This window comes from Gaeumannomyces tritici (assembly GCF_000145635.1).
Source record: "Gaeumannomyces tritici R3-111a-1 unplaced genomic scaffold supercont2.3, whole genome shotgun sequence".
Taxonomy (NCBI): domain Eukaryota; kingdom Fungi; phylum Ascomycota; class Sordariomycetes; order Magnaporthales; family Magnaporthaceae; genus Gaeumannomyces; species Gaeumannomyces tritici.
Genome location: NW_008804547.1, coordinates 6,176,463 through 6,193,695, shown reverse-complemented (window position 1 = coordinate 6,193,695; position 17,233 = coordinate 6,176,463). Strand labels below are relative to the sequence as shown.

Genomic DNA, 17,233 nt, shown 5'->3' with positions numbered 1-17,233 from the left:
GCGCGGCGTGCAGGTCGGCGCGGCGGACGAGGTGGTAGGGCGCGTCGTCCGGCGGGGCGGGGGCGTTGCAGGGCAGGGACGCGACGGCGCCGCCGTCCCGCCAGCGCACGAGGTCGTACCGCGCGCAGACGGACTTGGGGACGTCGTCCAGGTCGACGCCCCAGCGGCGCAGGAGCCGGGTGGCGTTGGGCGGCAGGTGGATGCCGGCGCCCTGCATGGCCGGGTCGAGGACCGGCGGTTGCGCTTCCAGGACGGTGACGCTGTGGCCATCTTGCTGGAGCACCAGGGCCACAGCGAGGCCGGCGAGCCCGCCGCCAACGATGAGGACGTTTAGTGGCGGCTTCTCGTTGGCCATTGTGGTTGGTAGCCAACGGCAGTGGGATGGATGGTGGGTGTAACTGGGAAGACCGGGAGGCTTGATTGCCCCGCAATCGATTGCGACATTTGGTTCCATCAGAGGACTGCATGGAGCCGTCGAGGAGAGCATGTGCTGGTTCGCACTTCGCCAAAGACTGCAGGTATCTCGCATCTGGCAGCGTCACACTGAGAGACAAGCGTTGGCGAAACCCATCCGATTCCTAATCTATAGTGCAAAGAAAATAAAAGATACAAAAAAGCACAAAAAGAACGCTGAACTGTGTGGTACCGACCCATAACACGGCCGAATACCACGGAGAACCCTAAGCAGCCTCTATAGTCTATAAAATAACGTGAAGTCCCGAATTCATACAATACCGCGCGTGATGCGATGCAATGCAGACTAAAGCTGCGACAAACAAGTGGCAAAGGCAGGTCCCACCAGAACGGTGGGCGAACAAATAAGGGGCCCGGCAGAAAGGAAGCAAAAAGTTAACAAGTTAATGTCACCTTTAGCATCCTTGCGCCGGTGGTTGTTGCTGCCAGGCATGAGCGGAGGAGCATGCGCCTTAGAAGGCGGCGATCTCAAGCTGGTCACGCTTGCCCGCGGCGGGTTTGCCCGCGGCAGGTTTGCCAGGGGCGGGCTTGCCAGGGGCAGGTTTGCCAGGGGCGGGCTTGCCAGGGGCGAAGCTCCAGCAGGCCGACTTGTAGATGGGCAGCTGGTTCTTGAACAGGTCTGCCTTGGCAAGGGTGCCGACGGCGGCGACGACGCTGGTGTCGAGGGTGGAGGCGAACCAGGCGCCGTTGGGGCACGCCTTGACGTTGGTGGGGGCGACGAACTTGACGTCGGTGATGGCCGAGGTGAAGGCCACGTCGGCCTGAACGTTGAAGGAGTTGACCATGGTGGCCTTGGCCGTGACGGAGCCGGTCAGGTCGACCTTGCCGCCGAAGGCCTTGACACCGAGACCGACCTGGGCGGAGACGTAGGGGTTCATCTGGAGGCTGGTCTGGATGTCGAGCTCGTTCTTGACAGTCGAAACGGGGGTCCAGTTCTTGGCCACGTTCTTCTTGGTGTCGAGAAAGTTGATGTGGACCGACGAGCCCTTGAACTCGGTGTGGATATCAGTCTTGAGCACGACGCTGCCCTTGACACCGATCTCAGCGCCCAGACCGAACTCCAGGATTGGGCCGACGTCAAGGACACCAGGGATGGTGAAGGCCGAGACAGACTGGGAGATGGGCTTGATGTCCCACTTGGCGAGGTCCTTGCCAGACTTGACCGAGGTGGTGAGGTTAAGGTCGAAGATCGAGTCGTAGTTGAGGTCGATGAACATGGACGTCAGCTTGAGCTTGAGGAAGTCGAACTTGAGACCACCCGAGATGAGGATGTCACCAGTGTACTTGGCGACATCAGCATCCATGGAGAAGGGGCCCTGCTTGATGATGTTCTTGCCCGAGAGGTCGGCGTTCAGCTTCAGGTCGAGCCCACGCTTAGTCTTGGGGGCGCCGGCGGTCTTGAAGGTGATGTCAACATCGCTCAGCTGCTCCGTGAGGCTGGTCTGCTTGGCGGCAAAGACACCGGACTTGGCCTTGTCGTCGAACTTGGAGCCCGAGATGATCCAGACACCGCGCTCGCCTGGCTTGGCGCAGCCGCCCGCCTCGGTGGTGAGCAGGAGAAGGTCCTTGGTGGGCCACTTCTTGGCGTCGGCCAGGCCGGCGTCGTTCTTGAAGACGACAGAGACCTGGGAGGTGGTGCACGAAACAGTGGCGGTAACAGCCTCGAGGACGACCGAAGGGATCTTCATGTTACCGGTGACGACAGCCCGGTCCTTGGAGGCAGTGATCGGGGCCGGCCGGCCCGGGACCGGCGAGTATAACGGCGGGGCGGGGGTGTATACCAAGGAGACGGCCGTGGCAGGGATCAGGCGGGGGGCAGTGAGCTGCCTGCCGACGAGGGGGCGCCAAACGGTGGCACCCTCGGGCAGAGGCGCCGACTTGGGCAGAGGCATGACGGCAGCGAGGCCGGTGACGGCCTGGGCCACAATGAGAGTCGAGAGAGAGAAATGCATTGTAAAGGTTGAACGGGGAGTTGTGAGAATGAAGAAGGAACTTGAGGACTGCAAATAGCACCAAGACCTAATGAAAGAAAGACGTAGGAGAAAAAGGCCCAAGAAGGGAAAAGAAAGGAAGCTCGAAAAGAGGTGAGCAACAAAATGAAAGAAGAACTGGATGGTATCGAAATGATCCGATGGGGAGGAAAGGAATCCAAGCAGCAGAGAGTGCGCAGGACAGCGGCCGTTATATCCCTGGCGCCGTGACCCCATCGCCGCCGCTCAGGGTCCGCAGCCGCCGATGGGACAGGAGCTCCGCCCCCGTGCGCGAACAGTGATGGCGGCAGGCCCCTGGCTCGCTCCTGAGCAAGGGCCAGAGTCGGCCTTCTACCCCACAGCCTCAGCTTGCGCCAGAAGCCACACACGCCTGCGTGGCGAGCTCTCTGGGCGCCCAGCCGGCTGGGCCGCCGTTGGACCTGCCCGGGGGCGCATCCACGCCTACCGGCCCCTGGCCGTTCCCGAGATGACATTTGATCGCCTCGCCTGCCTTTGGCCCTGCAGATGCCGAGTCAGAATCCTGGGTGGGGGATGAGCTGCAGCTCAAGTCCTGTGCCTCTCTGGCTTGGCATAACGGGCCCCTGCGTTTCAAGCACGGGTGACCGAGTCTGGGCCAAGGAGCCTGCCGAACGACGGTGATCCCCAGGTTATGGCGCCGCCGTGTGCGTAGTGTAGGGCGGCCTGGCTGCGCCCTCTCGATCTTGGACCCGCCGCATAATCAATATCAACGGTAGTAAATCAACACAAGGCGCCCATGTGCTAACGCCATATGCCGGCCAAGTGTAAAGATAAAAAAAGAAACCGTCAAATTGGGCCATGCTGAGGCCTCAAGAAACATCTACATCAAGAGAACGCAAGCAGCATTCCATATCTAGAACCTGCGAGCCGAGAACAGCACGCGCCTGGAAGCCGTACCCTCCCGATTGGGATCGTGCTACGTCACATGCCGCGAAGAAGAGAGGCCTCGAAAGGTCGGAGAATTCCCGGTTTGGACGTCAAATGGCCAATATTCACCAGAGGTCTAGCAAAGCGTCGCAGACGAGAGTCGTGTGCCGCTAGAGGGTGGGGTATAAGCTCTTGATTGCCACCCACGTGCCACCGCAAGGCCTGTCGTGATCCACAAGGCATTGGCGGTTAAGCTTATTCCTGCGGTGTAACCACGTGACGTTGAGGTGAAGTCGACCTCAGGACTCCCCCAGCACGGATTTTCTGCCAGGAGCAGGCGTCATCATTTAGCGCCGCACAGTACTGCGAACTCAGCTTGGCATGTGCTGAACCGCCTAAAAAAAAAAGGGACGGGGAGAGAAAAATCTCGACTTTCAATGCAATGCACCCGGTGGATGCGATCGATAAACTGTCGGCCTGATAGCAATGGGCAAAATAGGGGCTTTCAACCGCCCATGGGGTTTTCAGACTCCCACCAGGGATCAGGGATGACCGTCTCCAAGCCTGACAGCCCCCCCCCCTTCTATACCTTTGCATTACATCTAGCATCACCCCCGTGCCGGACACACCGACGCCTCTCTTGGTGCTGTTTTGCAACCCAATGGCCCAGCATGGGAGGATCCACCCGAGCATCTCACCGTCGCTCGAGTGTTCCCTGACAAGCGGACAGGCTTTGTGGGCCTTACTTCTGGACGTGGCGCTGCCAAGTCGCTCTCGAGGACAGGACCGCGTGCACACGACGCATGTAGATGCCAAAAATACCCTTCTTCAAGCAGCACATGTAGCTGTGTGCAAATTCGGAGCCCAGTTGTGAAGCTGAACCTCCACCGCGTGCACAACTGTATCCGATGATCATCCGTCGGCCTCCTTTCCCATTTCTGTTCCTGCATATCTTCTGAATTTTTCCGTCCATCTTCTCCCAGTGTCTTTAAAATGTTTCTTTCGGGGACGTTTATACCGCCACGGACTTTACCTATTTTGCCACAGAATAGCGGAGTTACAGTGCAACACAGACGGCCCTTTGTATCTCTGCGGTAGGTTTGTGCTGTGAAATGCCAGTCGATAACATGCTAATGTTGGTTCGTGCCTTGCGGGGAAGCATTAAAGTTAAATCCCCGCAGGGGAGGCGGATTTTTAAATTAAAATCCTGGTAGGCCGGCCTGCAGGGGTTAAAAAAGGGGGGAAATAAAAATTGTTGCGAAGTAGCTTTATAAATTCGAATCGCTGCAAAACGTCAGGCACCGTTGCTTGCGAAACCTCATTGAACTTAAACCCCGGCCTAGCAGGGGTTAGGGTCCTACTGGCCCCGGTACCCCTGCCGGGATCGCAAGTTCAACTCGTGCAAAAAGCTACGGCCGCTTCAAAAACCGTACAATACGGGGGATTGAACTTGTGGCTTAACGAATTAACGTGATTAACATGGGAGAACATGTAAATTTGCCGGTGGGACGGTGCGCGGCAGTGATCGCATGTGTGCACGGATGATTTTGTGGTAGAATGGCTAGAGTTTGTGGCAGTATAGACGTCCCCTTTCTTTCTTTTTCCATCTGTTCATTCTTTTGCCTTCCGTCCAGTTGATATCTTTCCATTTCTTTCGTCACCAATGGTCTAGAACAGAGATGCCTTCGAAAGCGGGAGGTTTCGGTACCAACATCCCTAGGCCTGTCGTGCATCTGTTCCTGTTTTTTTTTCCTGATGACTACCTACATGCCTACGTACGGCTCAGGCTCACATGGGCAGGGTCTTGAATATCCAAGTACATAGTAGATAAGCGGATTTAATTATTCCGTGGCATCTCTACCTAGGTTCTTCGCGCTATCGTCACTTTGCACCTGCTCCCAGGTGCGCTTTCTATTCTTGTGATCCGCTCTCTGCCCTTTGCCATGTTTCTCTTTGTTTGTTCCTCATCCTCGGGAGGTGTCGGTGCTTGTAGACGGTGCCACTCGGACATGGCAGTTCCTGCAAAGTGTGAAATGCGGCCACGTGCCTGCCAAACCACTGACCCTCGTTGAAGGTCATTGCCCGTGTTACATGATCGTAGATCACCTTTCTCAGCTCGTGATGTGTCAACTGGGGTGTTCTTGCCGCCACGTACCGGATTAACAGACTTGACGCCTGGCACCTGCCTCAGACTCGAATAGAAAATTGTGCTTGTGTCCTTTGCTTCCTATCGCGACTTCCTTGCGCTATCGCATGTTTTCTGATGCGTATTCTAAACACCCACCTGTTAGATGGGTATTATGGCGTGGACAGAAACCATTCCCACTTCCAACATCCGCATCAACATTCTCAGTTGCGTTTACCGGTCGGATTCGGTCTTTTGGACATCAGGGCCATCATTTTATCTAGCCATGTCCCCAACCTCGGAGTTCTCGAGTGACGCGTCTTCAACAAGCTCAGGGCCAATTTTTCACCTCCCCGACCCTGTATTCTTCGATTACGAGCAGGACGCGGGTAACTCAGTCACCGCCACCTTCTCGCACCATCTCGATGCCGAGCTCGACCCGGCCTCGCCCCGGGAGACCAATTTCCTCCTGCGGATGCGCAACATCGACGTCTGCAGCGACGAGGACCGGGGCTACCTGCGCGGCCCCGCGGCCCACGGCGGGCCCGCCGCCATGCCGCTGTTCTCGAGCCCTGACCCGGACGGCGTCATGTACTTCGTCTTCTTCGCTGCGACCGACCTGCCCTTCTTCCCGGCCTCGGACCCGACGGACCCGGCGCGCGACCCGCAGCCCTGGATCAGCGGTCGCTTCGAGGTCGACTCGGACTACCACGTTCACCCCAGCCGCGACGGCGGGCCCGGGGCCCCGCTCGAGCCCCGCACCGCGCCGGGGGGCTCCCCCGTGACGGAGGCGCCCCGGCTGCCGAGGCAGGGCCTGGTGCTGGGGCAGCTCTACATCCAGTCGCCGGATCCGGTGGGCGGAGGGATCGAGATGCAGCGTTCCTTGTTTGACGTGGTCGTCAACGCGGACCCAGGCGTCGCGGACCCCGAGGTTTACATCATGTACAACTGCGAGGCCATGAGGGAGTGGTTCAACGTGTGCGGCTCTTCTCCTCCCACTTTTTTGTGCCTCTCCTTTGTCTTTTCACTTCTTTTTGCTAACAATCCCCCGGCTAACCACGACCCCTCCGTCCTTCCAGCAACGTCGCGGGGAGACCCCAGTCTGGGCCGAGTCGCATCGTCTTCACGGCTGACGTCTTTGGTGGCCTGATGGAAAGGAGGGTGCCCGGAGCGAAGGGCTGCTAGAACCTAGCTCAGATCCTGCCGTCGCTTCGCGAGATGGGCAGGCCCACATACGAGGAAGCACGACAGCTCATGATGGCTACAAGGTGCATTATTCGTCTCGAGTGAATATCCCGCGAGGTCATGATGGCACGTGAAGCGGATGGTCAGGGGAATGGAGGAATTCACACCACAAGGTTCCGTTGGATCCGGGCGAGTTTGTGTTCTACTACCCGCCGGCTTCATTAGTAATGTTACCCGACGCAGTATCCATATCTCCACGAGAAGAGACAGCGCTTTCTGTTGGTGCTCCTTCTGTGCGTGTGCTGGTGACGAGGGTGCGATGCTATGGGATTGTGTACACGCTGACGGGCGCACCCTTGCTCCATTCTTTTCTGCAGTCTATGTATTTGCTTTTTTTCCAGGGGCATTCCAGGCTGATGGTGCGCTCTATACATAGTTCTGCGACGTCGAAGGGGCATTTGTCAAGCGCAAACTTTGAACTGGCATCTGTCGGAGGTGCAACCTGTCGGATTAAAGGAAAGCCGGCAAAGGAAGCCAACGATCCCAGGACTAAATACTAGCGTTTGTGGGTGGTGTCATGTGACCCACCGGTTATGTCATGTGCTACCACCTCGCACAGCATTGCAACATGCTGTTTTCGAACCCCCAAAGCAAGATGAAGACGAACCAGGTTTGGCCGAAAATTAACTGGAGGGAAACTCAAGCTTTCACCTGACCTTTCCGATCCAGATCGCCGGTGGATCGTGAGCTCTCCCGGACCATGCCGAGGTGGAGATAAATTGTCAGTCGGCTTGGCACCGCACATGGCTATCACCTCTGCCGTTGGGTTTGGCCTGTGAACTCTCCATGGGCAACTCGCACGATGCTGCCACGGGGAAAGACGCTACAGCATGGAAAGACTAGCCGCTTTAATACAAGTCCTGTAGCCAGATTGCGTGGATCCAAGGGGCGTCGAAGCTTTTTGCAGCTCGTCGCAAGACAAGATTGAAAGGTGCCTCGCGTTCCACGGCGTGCCGTGTCGCTTCGCCGCGGGCAGCGACCTCCAATCAAATCAAAGTTGGACACGGTTGATGGTGGGGTGGGGGCTCCGGGGGTCTGGTTTGACGTCGCTGGGCGGGGCTAGGATCGCCAGATCAGAGCTCAGGGGGGGCGGCTGTGACTGGAGGAAGAAATCGACAGAGGCCCTGGCTTTTGGCCCACGTGCCCACCCAAATTGATCCATACCCGACGGACCTTGGGTACGGTTTGAGGGCGAGATTGCTTCCATCCGAACTCGGGAGATGCTGAAAGTTGGATGCGAGAAAAGGTATGGGGGTATAGGGTGCATGTGCTAGTAGAACCAGACCATCGGTCATTGGGAGCGGAATCTGCAGCATGCAAAAAAGGCGCAACGGGCAACGGCTGCGCGTTGGTGGAGACAACGGCAGGGTCCAGAACCGCTGTAACTGCAAGCGAGCCGCCGTAACCGTCCAGGGCCAGGGGTCAAGTCCTCCGCAACACTGCCCCGTGTTAGTATGGAGTGGTGGCCGCCGTCATGGCAGGCCTAGGGTTAGAATAAAGAGTTCGAGATCGCCTCGCTTTTGTCTTTGGGTTTGCAACCTCTGTCCTTCATCTCACTTTCCACCATAACGAACAAGGCCATTCCCTTCCTTTCCTCTCGCTTTCGGTTCATTCTTCCAGGCAGCTGCGCTGTCCCCGTTTTTGTGTTTTACGCATTTAATCCCCGTTGACTTTTTGCTGTCTATCTTCCGTCGAGAACGACCACCACCAAACCCAAACTAGCCAAATGAAGTTCACTCTCTTTGCTGCCATCGGCCTTGCCGTCACCGCCACCGCCGCCCCGCTCGACAGGCGCGCCGTCTTCTCCGCCAAGACGTACAACCAGCTCTCCATCAGCGGCGGGCGCGCCGGCAACGCAAAGGCCGAGGCGCTCGCCAAGCTGGCCGGCCTGCCCGCGGACCTCAAGGCGGTCGAGCGCGCGGACCTGACCTTCCTCGACTCGGTCAACAAGATCGCCAACCAGGCCGAGACGGGCGCCTTCAACCCGGCCATCGCGGCCGCGTCGGGCGCCGCCAAGGACGCGCTCGACAACGGCAAGACCAAGAACAAGGTCCTCAAGCTGACCGCCACCATCCTCAAGCTCCAGGCCCAGCAGGCCAAGGGCGAGAACGTGGCCGCTAAGCTGGCCGAGGAGCAGAAGAAGCTGGACAACAACATCGCAAAGGACGTCGCCGCCGCCGGCAAGGCGTCGACGGCGCTGCAGTTCACTGCTAGCACGTCCAAGTAAGGAGGGTTTCGTCTGTACGGCCAGCCAGCCAACGAGCGCGAGGGCGCCAATGGATGCAACACGATGTTTCACGGGATTTTCTTTCGGATGTATCAAACACAAACACTAGCCGATTTTGAGAGGAGAGTCTGGTTACTTAATGGGTAAAATGCCTTGTTTAATTATGCGGAAATGGGGGCAGTGAGGGCAACCACAATTGTTGGCGCGTTAGCTTTGGTCTATGCTCTACGACAATAAAAATCGAGAAAAAAATTCCCGAAAAATCCCGCCTTCCCGGACCAGCATTGCAGCCGAGCAACAAAACTAATCCCTTAGTTAAACACCTCGATCATGAAGTGGTACTCGATCCTGCTCCCGTCGTGGCGGCCGCGCGCCGTCAGGGCCGCGCACCGGTCGGCCAGGACCTCTCCGACGACGGGGGTGCCGCAGAAGAAGACGCCGACCTTGAGCTCGTCGTCGGCGTCCAGGTCGCCCCTCGCGACGGCGGCGGCCTTGTAGCGCAGCATGTCGTCGTAGTGGCGGTCGAGGATGCGCACAAAGTCCGGGCGGCCGAACTGGGTCGGGTTCAGCAGGCCCGTGATGGGGCTGGCCGGGTGCTCCGGGGTGCGGTGCTGCTCGAGCAGCCAGCGGTAGACGTGGGCGCCGACCTTGCTGCGCTTCTGCGTTACGTGCGTCTGCACCCGCACGTCGAGGTGGTGCTGCGAGTCGTGCGCTAGGTGCCAGGCCTGCGACCGGGACACGGTGTTGAGCAGGTCCGACACCCAGAGCAGGTGGTTGCGCTCCCGCACCATCCAGTGGAAGTCGACGCGTCGGTAGTCGGATGCGAAGCGGGAGACGGATGAGGATGAGGAGGAGGACGACGACGACAACGAGGTTCCCGGTCGGGCGGCGGCCTGACGCGAACCGCCGCCCGCCGTCGACTCTGCCGCCTCCGGCCCCGGCGGCGCTGTGGTCTTGTCCGAATCTCTCGCCTTGCTCAGCTCGGCCGTCTGCTGGTCGCCGCCGGGCACCTCTGCGTGCGGGCCCACGACCTTCGTGTGGCTCGACGACGCCGAGTCGGACGGCCCGCCGTGGGCCCTGTCGTCCTTGGCCTGCAGGTCGGCCAGGATGCCGGAGAAGGGCGTGAGGCCGATGCCGACGCCGACCAGGACCGTGTGCTGAAAGTCGTAGAAGCGCTGGGCCGGGGCGCCGAACGGCCCGTTGATGCCGATCTGGATGTCGGCCCTCTCGCCCTGGGCGCCCCCGAGCTCGCGCAGCCTCCCCGTCCAGTTGCCGTCCATCTTGATGTGCAGCCGCACCTCCTTGCCGACGCAGACCGAGACGGTGAAGGGGTGCCACTGGAAGAGGCTGATGGCGGGCACCTGCAGGTAGACCCACTGGCCGGCCTCGTAGCGCCACAGCCGCTCGCTGGGGATGGTGGCGCGGATCTCGACCGTGTCCTTGTCCAGCACCGCCAGCGTCGCGGGGATGCGGTGCAGGCCCGTGGCGAGCCGGACGAGCCGCTCGGCCAGCACGAGCACCGTCGGCAGGGCCAGCCAGTAGCCGAACATGGCGAACTGCAGCAGCTGCGCCGTGCCGTGTGCCGCCAGCAGGCCGACGATGGGGAACATGAGCAGGTGCGCCAGCTGGAACACCTCGTAGCTCCGGCGCCGGACCTGCGGCATGCTCAGCGCCGCCAGCGCGTAGAACAGCCCCAAGGCCGTGAGGCCCGTGAAGCCCGGCACGGACCGCACGTAGGCGACGCAGGGGCGCGGGGCGGCGTCGGGGCCCAGCAGCGCCGCGACCGCGTCCTCGTTCTCCGGGCGGCTGCCCCACTTGAAGCTGCCCGTCAGGTGGTCGATGGCGTGCAGGGTGGCCAGCACCAGCGCCGCCATGGAGATGCGGACGTGGAAGGCCTGGCTAAAGTCCCAGTTGACGAGGCGGCTGACGCGGTAGCTCGCTCTTGCGGAAGAAGGTGGACGTGTAGCGCGACATGCTGAGCAGCAGGAAGAAGAAGGTCGGGTACAGGGCGCCCGCGCACGACTTGGCCAGCGCCACGCCCCAGCCAAAGGCCGCCTGGTACTCGGCGCCCGTCGCGTACTTGACGCACTGCCACGTGCCCAGCCCGACCTGCAGCCCGACGACCATGGCGAGGAAGGCAAAGGACGACCCGTGGACGGCCCAGTAGGCGCGCGCGCGACGCCACGGGCCCATGTCGCGCAGGTATTTGCCCTGCCCCCCCTCGCGGCCGGCCGAGTCCTGCTTCATCGAGGGCACGCGCCAGCCTCGCACGCGCTCGGCGAACTCGTCGCGCGGGATGCGGGGGGCTGCCTCGCCGCCGCCGTCGGGTCCGCAGCCGATGAGCTTGCGCAAAAAGGCATGGCGGTCGCGGTCCTCCTTGGGGTCGTGGTGCAGGTTGTGCGGCTGCGCGCCGCCCGGGACTAGCTCGTCGTACACCTCGTCCAGCTTGCGCTCCACCTCGGAGTAGTCGATGCAGCCGTCGCCGTTGTGGTCCAGCTCGTCCAAGAACGCCGCGATCTCGTCGTCGCGCAGGTACTGCACGTCCGGGTCCGACGCCGCCGCGTCCGAGGCCGGGTCGTAGCTCCGGCCCAGGGGGTTGTGTCGGTGCGCGCCGCCGTCTCCGCCGTTGGTGGCCGCCGGCGCCCCCACCGTCGCGCTTCCGTTGCTGCTCCGCCGGGTCGGGTTCTTGCCCGTGCTGACGGCTGCGGCGTCTGCGGGTTTCTCCTGCACCTCGTGCTTTGTGTTGGTGTTGTTGTTTTCGATGTGGCCAGGCCCGGCACCAGCGCCGCTCGCATCGTTTACTCTCTCGACGTTATCTCCTGCATGATCAGCCATTGCGCGGTGGCGGTAGCTGCACTCACGGCCTCGACGGATGTCCTTGTTTGCAGCGCAGTGCTTGGCGGTGGATGAGGAGGATGAGAACGGAGGACATGGCGCCCGCGAGAGACCGCATTTTTTTCTCCCTTATTTTCCTATCTCCTGCCCAGCCTCAGCCCGCGTCGGACAAGAACGCCCTTCTCGCAGCGTTTGCGGTGCATGACGTGCCGGCTCTGGCCCAAGAATCTGGGCCGGCCCTACGCTGAGGTGGCAGCGCGTTTGCCAAGCTGCCAAGGTCGCAAAACTCGACGCCAGAGAATCCAGCAGTGCCTGAATTTCAAGCTGAGGGGAACGCTCCGTCTCCTTGGCGCTAGCGCCGAGACTCGAACCAAAATTGGCCACATTTCGGAGGCTTGTCAACATCATCGGCCTTGGAGCCAATGACATGACGCGTATCAGCGACTGCCTCAGATCACACCAGACCCTGATTGCCTGGATGAAGCATCCCTGCGCCGGCTTGGGCCAAGCAAACAAGCAGCCTCATTACTTTTACAAATCCGGAGATAATGTTAGGTATACCCTAGGTACCTAGGTGCCTAGTTGGATCAGTAAACATCTTCGCTTCAACAAGTTGTTACACGCTACAACACCCCGGGCCTGGTCTCATGCGACGATGCCTCACCCTCGTTGCTCTCTCATCAGCTCTCTCACTACCCAAAGGCAAATCCACGCAGGTCCTCCTAGCGCATGCAAAGTAGCCTTCTGCGACTGTATCAATTGGGCTGAGGAACAGGCGGCAGACCCAGCTTCCCCAGCCCGTCCGCCATCATGCCTTCGAGGTCATAGTCCCAGATCTGGTGGAATCGAGCGGGGATGACACGCGTGAACCGCTCCCAGTGCTCGTCCTCGGTCATGCCGCTGCGGTCCCACTGAAACAGCTCGACCACCTCGCGGGTGGCGCCGACCAGCCACTGCGTGCGTTCCCTACGCAGCTCGTCGTAGACCTCAAGGGCCCGCGCGACCGCCTGCGCCCTGCCCTCGACCCCGGCCGCGCCGTCGACCGCCTCCAATAACGTCGAAAGCGCCAGGGCGTCCTCGACGCCGAACCCGGCGCCGGCGCCCAGGTGCGGCCCCGTGGCGTGCGCGGCGTCGCCGGCCAGGCAGATGCCGCCGGCGGCGTACGTCGGGGCCGGGTCGTCGAGCGAGTCGAAGATGGCCCACTTCTCTGGGTTGTCGGGCAGCAGGTCGACGATGGCCCTGAAGGCCGGGTGGAAGCCCTCGACGGCGGCGCGGGCCTCCTCGCGCGTGCCCGGCGCCGTCTGCCGGCCGCCGGTGGCCGCCAGGTCCCAGCCGTGCGTGCCGGCGGGGTCGGTGAGGACGACGAGCACGTTGAGGACCAGCGACGCGCCCTGGCCGACCGGGTACGTGATGGCGTGGGCGCGCGGGCCGTTGTACATGAAGCGCGTGTGGGTGCGCTCGAGGCCCAGCGCGGCGCGGGCGCGGTCCATGGGCACCAGCGTGCGGAAGCAGAACTTGCCGCTGTAGCACGGGTGCGAGACGGGGCTGGTGGGGCCGAACATGACCTGGCGCACACGCGACCGGATGCCGTCGCAGCCGACGACCACGTCGGCGCGCGCCGTCGTGCCGTCCGCAAACGTCATCTCGATGGGCTTCTCCTTCTTCCCGACCCCGGCCTGGTCGTCGTCCCGCTGCCGGATGTCGACGAGCTGCTTGCCCAGCTCGACGCGTCCGCAGCCGCCGGGCGCGATCCCCGCCACCATGGCCTCGACCAGGTCGGAGCGGCGGCAGCCCTGGAAGCCGTCCTTGCCGACGTGCAGCTTGTAGCGGACCTCGTTGGTGCGCAGCCCCTCGACCCACTGGAAGTAGTCGAGCCCGTTCGGGGTCAGGACGCGCCTGTAGCCGCCGGCGACGGGGCCGCCGCCGGTCGGGTCGCGGTCGAGCAGCAACATGGCGCGCTCGGCGTTGGGCGACAGGCCTATGCCGGCGCCCACGTCGGTGACGGCGGGGGCGCGCTCGTACAGGGCGAAGGACACGCCGCGGGTCTGCAGGCCCAGGGCCAGGGCCACGCCCGCGACGCCGCCGCCTATGATGGCGACGTGGAGCCTGGCGTCGTCCGGGGCAGCGGCAGCCGTCATCCTTGCTCGGGTGGGCGTGGAGTGGGCGGAGTGGGCAGGTCGGCGGAACGCAGGGGAGAGATGAGGGGTGGAGGCTGGGCGGTATGGGCGAGTGCGGGGTACAGGTCAGTAGGATATCAAACGTTACGGTGTGGGCTTAACAAGGGGTCTGCCAGGGTATTAGCAAAGGGGTAGGGGTACATATCTCAACGCACAATTTGTAGTAGGAATCAATGTATTGCAACTAGCAGCTTGGAACAATTCTAGTGGGTTCTGGCAAATGGAGGTGCGGGTAGCGGTACATTAATTTGGCGGGGTTTTCTGTGGGGAAAAATGTGGGCTAGACGTGGCCTAATTAGGAAGGATCTGCGCGTCGTAACGTTCAATATCTTACTGACCTGTACTGACCTGTGCAAGCGAGATTTCGGATCGATGTCAGGTGTCAGGTGTTAGGTTTGTTAGAGCTTCAGGAAATGGGCTTTTTATTACTGTATTATTGTTATTATTAGGACTATTCGTCTCGTTAGTCTCCTTCCTCCGCCATCAGAGGACGAGCGACCTGACCGTGATAGAAGCTCGTGCTAGGCCGCCCCTCCACCAAGTCGCCGGGAACCCCCACCCCACCTCTCCGAATCCTGAGTGGGTATCCTTCCGCGCCTGGGGCCCCGCGATTAGAGTTTGACGGGTCCCGTCTGGTCGTTCCTAAATCTCGTTTTTCAGTCGCTCACCGCTGCAAATGTTCTTTTGCGTTAACAAACATTCATGAAATCAATTCCGATTCCAATTACAGCCTAACCGTCCCCTCGCTCGAACCCAACCCCCAACCCCAGACTCCGTCGCAATGGGGACCAGCGACATCCCCCCTCCGGGCGTCCCCGACTACGTGATTCCCGTGTCGGGCCACATGCTCTCGGTGGCCGGCACCCTCTGGACGGTGAGCTACCTGCTTTACGCGCGAGAGTCGCTCCGGTCCAAGTCGTACGGAATGCCCATCGCCGCTCTCGCCATCAACTTTGGCTGGGAGGTCGTCAACGCCTTCTACGTCGCCGAGGCCCCGCTGGAGCGCGCCGTCATCACTATCTGGTGCCTCATCGACCTGGGCCTCTTCTACGGCGTCGTACGACACGGCCCTCGCGAGTGGGACCGCGGGGCCGGTGGCCGCCGCACCACCTGGGTATCGCGCAACCTTGTCGGCGTGTTTGGCCTCATGGTCGTATTGTCGGTGTGGGCCAACTGGGCATTCGCCCATTGGTGGATTGAGAACGAGGTCGTGCGCCGGGAGGGCAAATTCTACGGCGGTAAATTGGTCGCCGACACAACAGAGATGGGATATTGGACCGCGTGCTTTGCTCAGGTGTTCCTCTCCGCCGCCAGCCTCGCACAGCTGCTGGTACGCGAGCATTCGGGAGGTGTAAGCTGGGCCATATGGTAGGGCTGATACTAGTGCCGCACACCCGTTCCATCATCGAAACTAACTGACGCCACCAGGGCCACCCGCTTTACCGGTTCGGTAATTGGACTATGGGGAGCGTACCTCTGGCTTTGGTTCCACTGGCCAGAGGGACATCCCTATGTCACATCCGAGATTTCCATATTCTTCATGGCTGTCTCCTGCGCATGTGATGCCGCATACGCACCTGTTTTGTGGTCCGTCCAGCGGACTGAGAAGGTCATGCCCGACGGCTCCAAGGTATCTGGGAGCTACGTCGAGCCGGACAAGCAGAGCAAGGCTTTGTAGAGGACGATGGGACCACGGCAAAAAGACGTAGGCAGAGTGAGGCTAGGTGCAGCAGCCGGGTCGAGCCGTTAGTGGGAGGTTGTGCGCTTGGGAGGGGGCATGTGTAATCTCACTTGCAATTATCCCGCTTGCCCTCCCCACCTTGTCGATTCTGGGGCAAGGAGCCGGGGCTATATGCCGAGGAAGCCTCAGCGGTCGGCGAGGTTGCAGGGGGCTTGATCGCAATCTGCTAGGTTGGATCCCATCCGTGCTCCACCTCGCAAGACGTGCGGCGCTAGACTGATCTCGGGTAAGCCCCTCAGTCTCCTCATGCCTAGTTACAGTGGAGGACAAAAATACCGCTCGCTACCCATTTTAAACGCTACCACTTTAAAACGCTATAACTTTACCCCCAATGCATGCATTAAAGTAGGGTAAGTCTCATTATAAATTTAAGTAATAAATTTAGCATATTTATTATCTTAAAAGCAATTTATATTAACGGTTATTTAATTATTAAGGAAATTATTAAATACGAAAATTTATATATTAAAAATTATTTTGTTACAGTTCGGCTTCTGCTCCTAACGTAGGGCACCTGAGGAGTATCGAACAGTAGCACGTGACTTAACAAACTGAGGGGATTCACTAGTATCTTAGGTGCGGTCTGAATGCTTGCTCCAAGGGTTACTTGGAAGCTAACTTAGATTGACTGATGCCAGTGCATCTGTCAAGAACTATCTAGGACAATAGGAAACCCTTTCCTACTTATACCCTGAGGAGCTTGGGTGTTAGGCGGCCTCAGAAGCGACGACTCGTATCACCTTTTCTAAGACATGCCAAGGCCGTCGATCATGGTAGTCGCCCAGAGGTCACGAGTTTGGTTCTCGATCATGGGTGTAGGCACCGAGCTTGTTTTCCCGAAGGGGAGTCTTTCTCAGATCGCGTGCCGGCAGCGCCACCATGGCACTGTTTTCCAGTCCACAAAGTACTTGGTCGTCCAGGAACGTCACAGCTAGCATTATGTGTGTTCAGTCTGGCGTTTGATAGCATCAGAAGTTTGCATAGCACGGACGTCGTGTCAACTGCGGCTGGTTCCAGCTTGCAGGGTCCCGTCTTGCGGCGTATTTCCGCGGGCATGGCAACCCGTGCCGACGACGTATTGAAAATCAATGAACCCAAGTCATTGCCATCCAGCCATGGCTTGTTTACATGGGAGGAACCCCCCTTTTGCACTTACAAAGCCGTGACAAAAGCAGTAGTCCCGCCGGGCCAACCCGCCGATGCAAAGCTTAAATTTGGCGTCGGGGATGTCAGGTGGGATGTGATTCCTTGGGTGGGTTGTGCTTGCTTTTATCCCAGCAACAACGGCTTTCGTCCCGTGCGGCTCCCCTAGCTGCCACGAGGCTAGACACTCCAAGCCTCGCCCACCGTGCCATTTTGGATTACATAAGGGGAGGCAGCCCGTCGCCCAGTGCGGAGTACGAATGGAAATTCTGTCGGGGATTCTCCCCAGGGGACCAGTTGGCCAAGCCCTTACCCCCTCCACCCCACAAGCCGCGGAGCACAGACACGGCATTTTGGGGCGTTTGGCTAAAGCTGTTTTGGCTTGTTCAC

At 60.1% G+C, this 17,233-nt stretch overlaps 9 protein-coding genes across 9 annotated transcripts in view; 3 read left to right on the top strand and 6 right to left on the bottom strand.

Annotated features, from left to right (window-relative positions):
• GGTG_07182 (hypothetical protein) overlaps positions 1–375 on the bottom strand; it is a 1,407-nt gene extending 1,032 nt beyond the window's left edge. The window contains exon 1 of the mRNA XM_009225006.1: positions 120–375. Within this exon, the coding sequence (XP_009223270.1) occupies positions 120–355 (236 nt within the window). The 5' untranslated portion in view covers positions 356–375. The remainder of the gene's footprint in view (positions 1–119) is intronic.
• Positions 376–866: 491 nt separating this feature from the next.
• On the bottom strand, positions 867–2,589 carry GGTG_07181 (hypothetical protein). The gene has a single exon (XM_009225005.1). The coding sequence runs from the start codon at positions 2,424–2,426 to the stop codon at positions 927–929; it is 1,500 nt and encodes a 499-aa protein (XP_009223269.1). The 5' UTR covers positions 2,427–2,589; the 3' UTR covers positions 867–926.
• A 1,016-nt stretch (positions 2,590–3,605) lies between these two features.
• GGTG_07180 (hypothetical protein) lies at positions 3,606–5,361 on the bottom strand (the record flags this gene model as incomplete). The annotated part of the gene is made up of 5 exons (XM_009225004.1): positions 3,606–3,827; positions 4,049–4,455; positions 4,784–4,911; positions 5,118–5,153; positions 5,243–5,361. 5 exons carry the CDS (start codon positions 5,359–5,361, stop codon positions 3,606–3,608), a joined length of 912 nt encoding a protein of 303 aa, XP_009223268.1.
• A 280-nt stretch (positions 5,362–5,641) lies between these two features.
• Positions 5,642–6,660, top strand: GGTG_07179 (hypothetical protein; the record flags this gene model as incomplete). Its single annotated transcript, XM_009225003.1, has 2 exons — positions 5,642–6,453; positions 6,555–6,660. 2 exons carry the CDS (start codon positions 5,642–5,644, stop codon positions 6,658–6,660), a joined length of 918 nt encoding a protein of 305 aa, XP_009223267.1.
• A 1,519-nt stretch (positions 6,661–8,179) lies between these two features.
• On the top strand, positions 8,180–9,262 carry GGTG_07178 (hypothetical protein). Its single transcript, XM_009225002.1, has one exon. The coding sequence runs from the start codon at positions 8,447–8,449 to the stop codon at positions 8,945–8,947; it is 501 nt and encodes a 166-aa protein (XP_009223266.1). The 5' UTR covers positions 8,180–8,446; the 3' UTR covers positions 8,948–9,262.
• Positions 9,259–11,782, bottom strand: GGTG_07177 (hypothetical protein; the record flags this gene model as incomplete). Its single annotated transcript, XM_009225001.1, has 2 exons — positions 9,259–10,753; positions 10,968–11,782. 2 exons carry the CDS (start codon positions 11,780–11,782, stop codon positions 9,259–9,261), a joined length of 2,310 nt encoding a protein of 769 aa, XP_009223265.1.
• A 472-nt stretch (positions 11,783–12,254) lies between these two features.
• On the bottom strand, positions 12,255–14,148 carry GGTG_07176 (hypothetical protein). Its single transcript, XM_009225000.1, has 2 exons — positions 14,115–14,148; positions 12,255–13,994 (listed from the first exon to the last, which is right to left on the bottom strand). Exon 2 carries the CDS (start codon positions 13,918–13,920, stop codon positions 12,538–12,540), a length of 1,383 nt encoding a protein of 460 aa, XP_009223264.1. The 5' UTR covers positions 13,921–13,994; positions 14,115–14,148; the 3' UTR covers positions 12,255–12,537.
• Positions 14,149–14,538: 390 nt separating this feature from the next.
• GGTG_07175 (hypothetical protein) lies at positions 14,539–16,051 on the top strand. The gene is made up of 2 exons (XM_009224999.1): positions 14,539–15,327; positions 15,388–16,051. Exons 1-2 carry the CDS (start codon positions 14,741–14,743, stop codon positions 15,635–15,637), a joined length of 837 nt encoding a protein of 278 aa, XP_009223263.1. The 5' UTR covers positions 14,539–14,740; the 3' UTR covers positions 15,638–16,051.
• Positions 16,052–16,488: 437 nt separating this feature from the next.
• GGTG_07174 (hypothetical protein) lies at positions 16,489–17,195 on the bottom strand (the record flags this gene model as incomplete). Its single annotated transcript, XM_009224998.1, has 2 exons — positions 16,489–16,631; positions 16,829–17,195. The coding sequence occupies 2 exons, from the start codon at positions 17,193–17,195 to the stop codon at positions 16,489–16,491; spliced, it is 510 nt and encodes a 169-aa protein (XP_009223262.1).
• Between the last annotated feature and the right edge of the window lie 38 nt (positions 17,196–17,233).

Excerpts from the sequence above, each read along its gene's own strand:
- GGTG_07181 (XM_009225005.1), bottom strand. The coding sequence starts at position 2,426 with ATGCATTTCTCTCTCTCGACTCTCATTGTGGCCCAGGCCGTCACCGGC.
- GGTG_07178 (XM_009225002.1), top strand. The coding sequence starts at position 8,447 with ATGAAGTTCACTCTCTTTGCTGCCATCGGCCTTGCCGTCACCGCCACC.
- GGTG_07176 (XM_009225000.1), bottom strand. The coding sequence starts at position 13,920 with ATGACGGCTGCCGCTGCCCCGGACGACGCCAGGCTCCACGTCGCCATC.
- GGTG_07175 (XM_009224999.1), top strand. The coding sequence starts at position 14,741 with ATGGGGACCAGCGACATCCCCCCTCCGGGCGTCCCCGACTACGTGATT. Across the intron at positions 15,328-15,387 it reads GGTGTAAGCTGGGCCATATG|GGCCACCCGCTTTACCGGTT; the intron begins GTAGGGCTGATA and ends TGACGCCACCAG.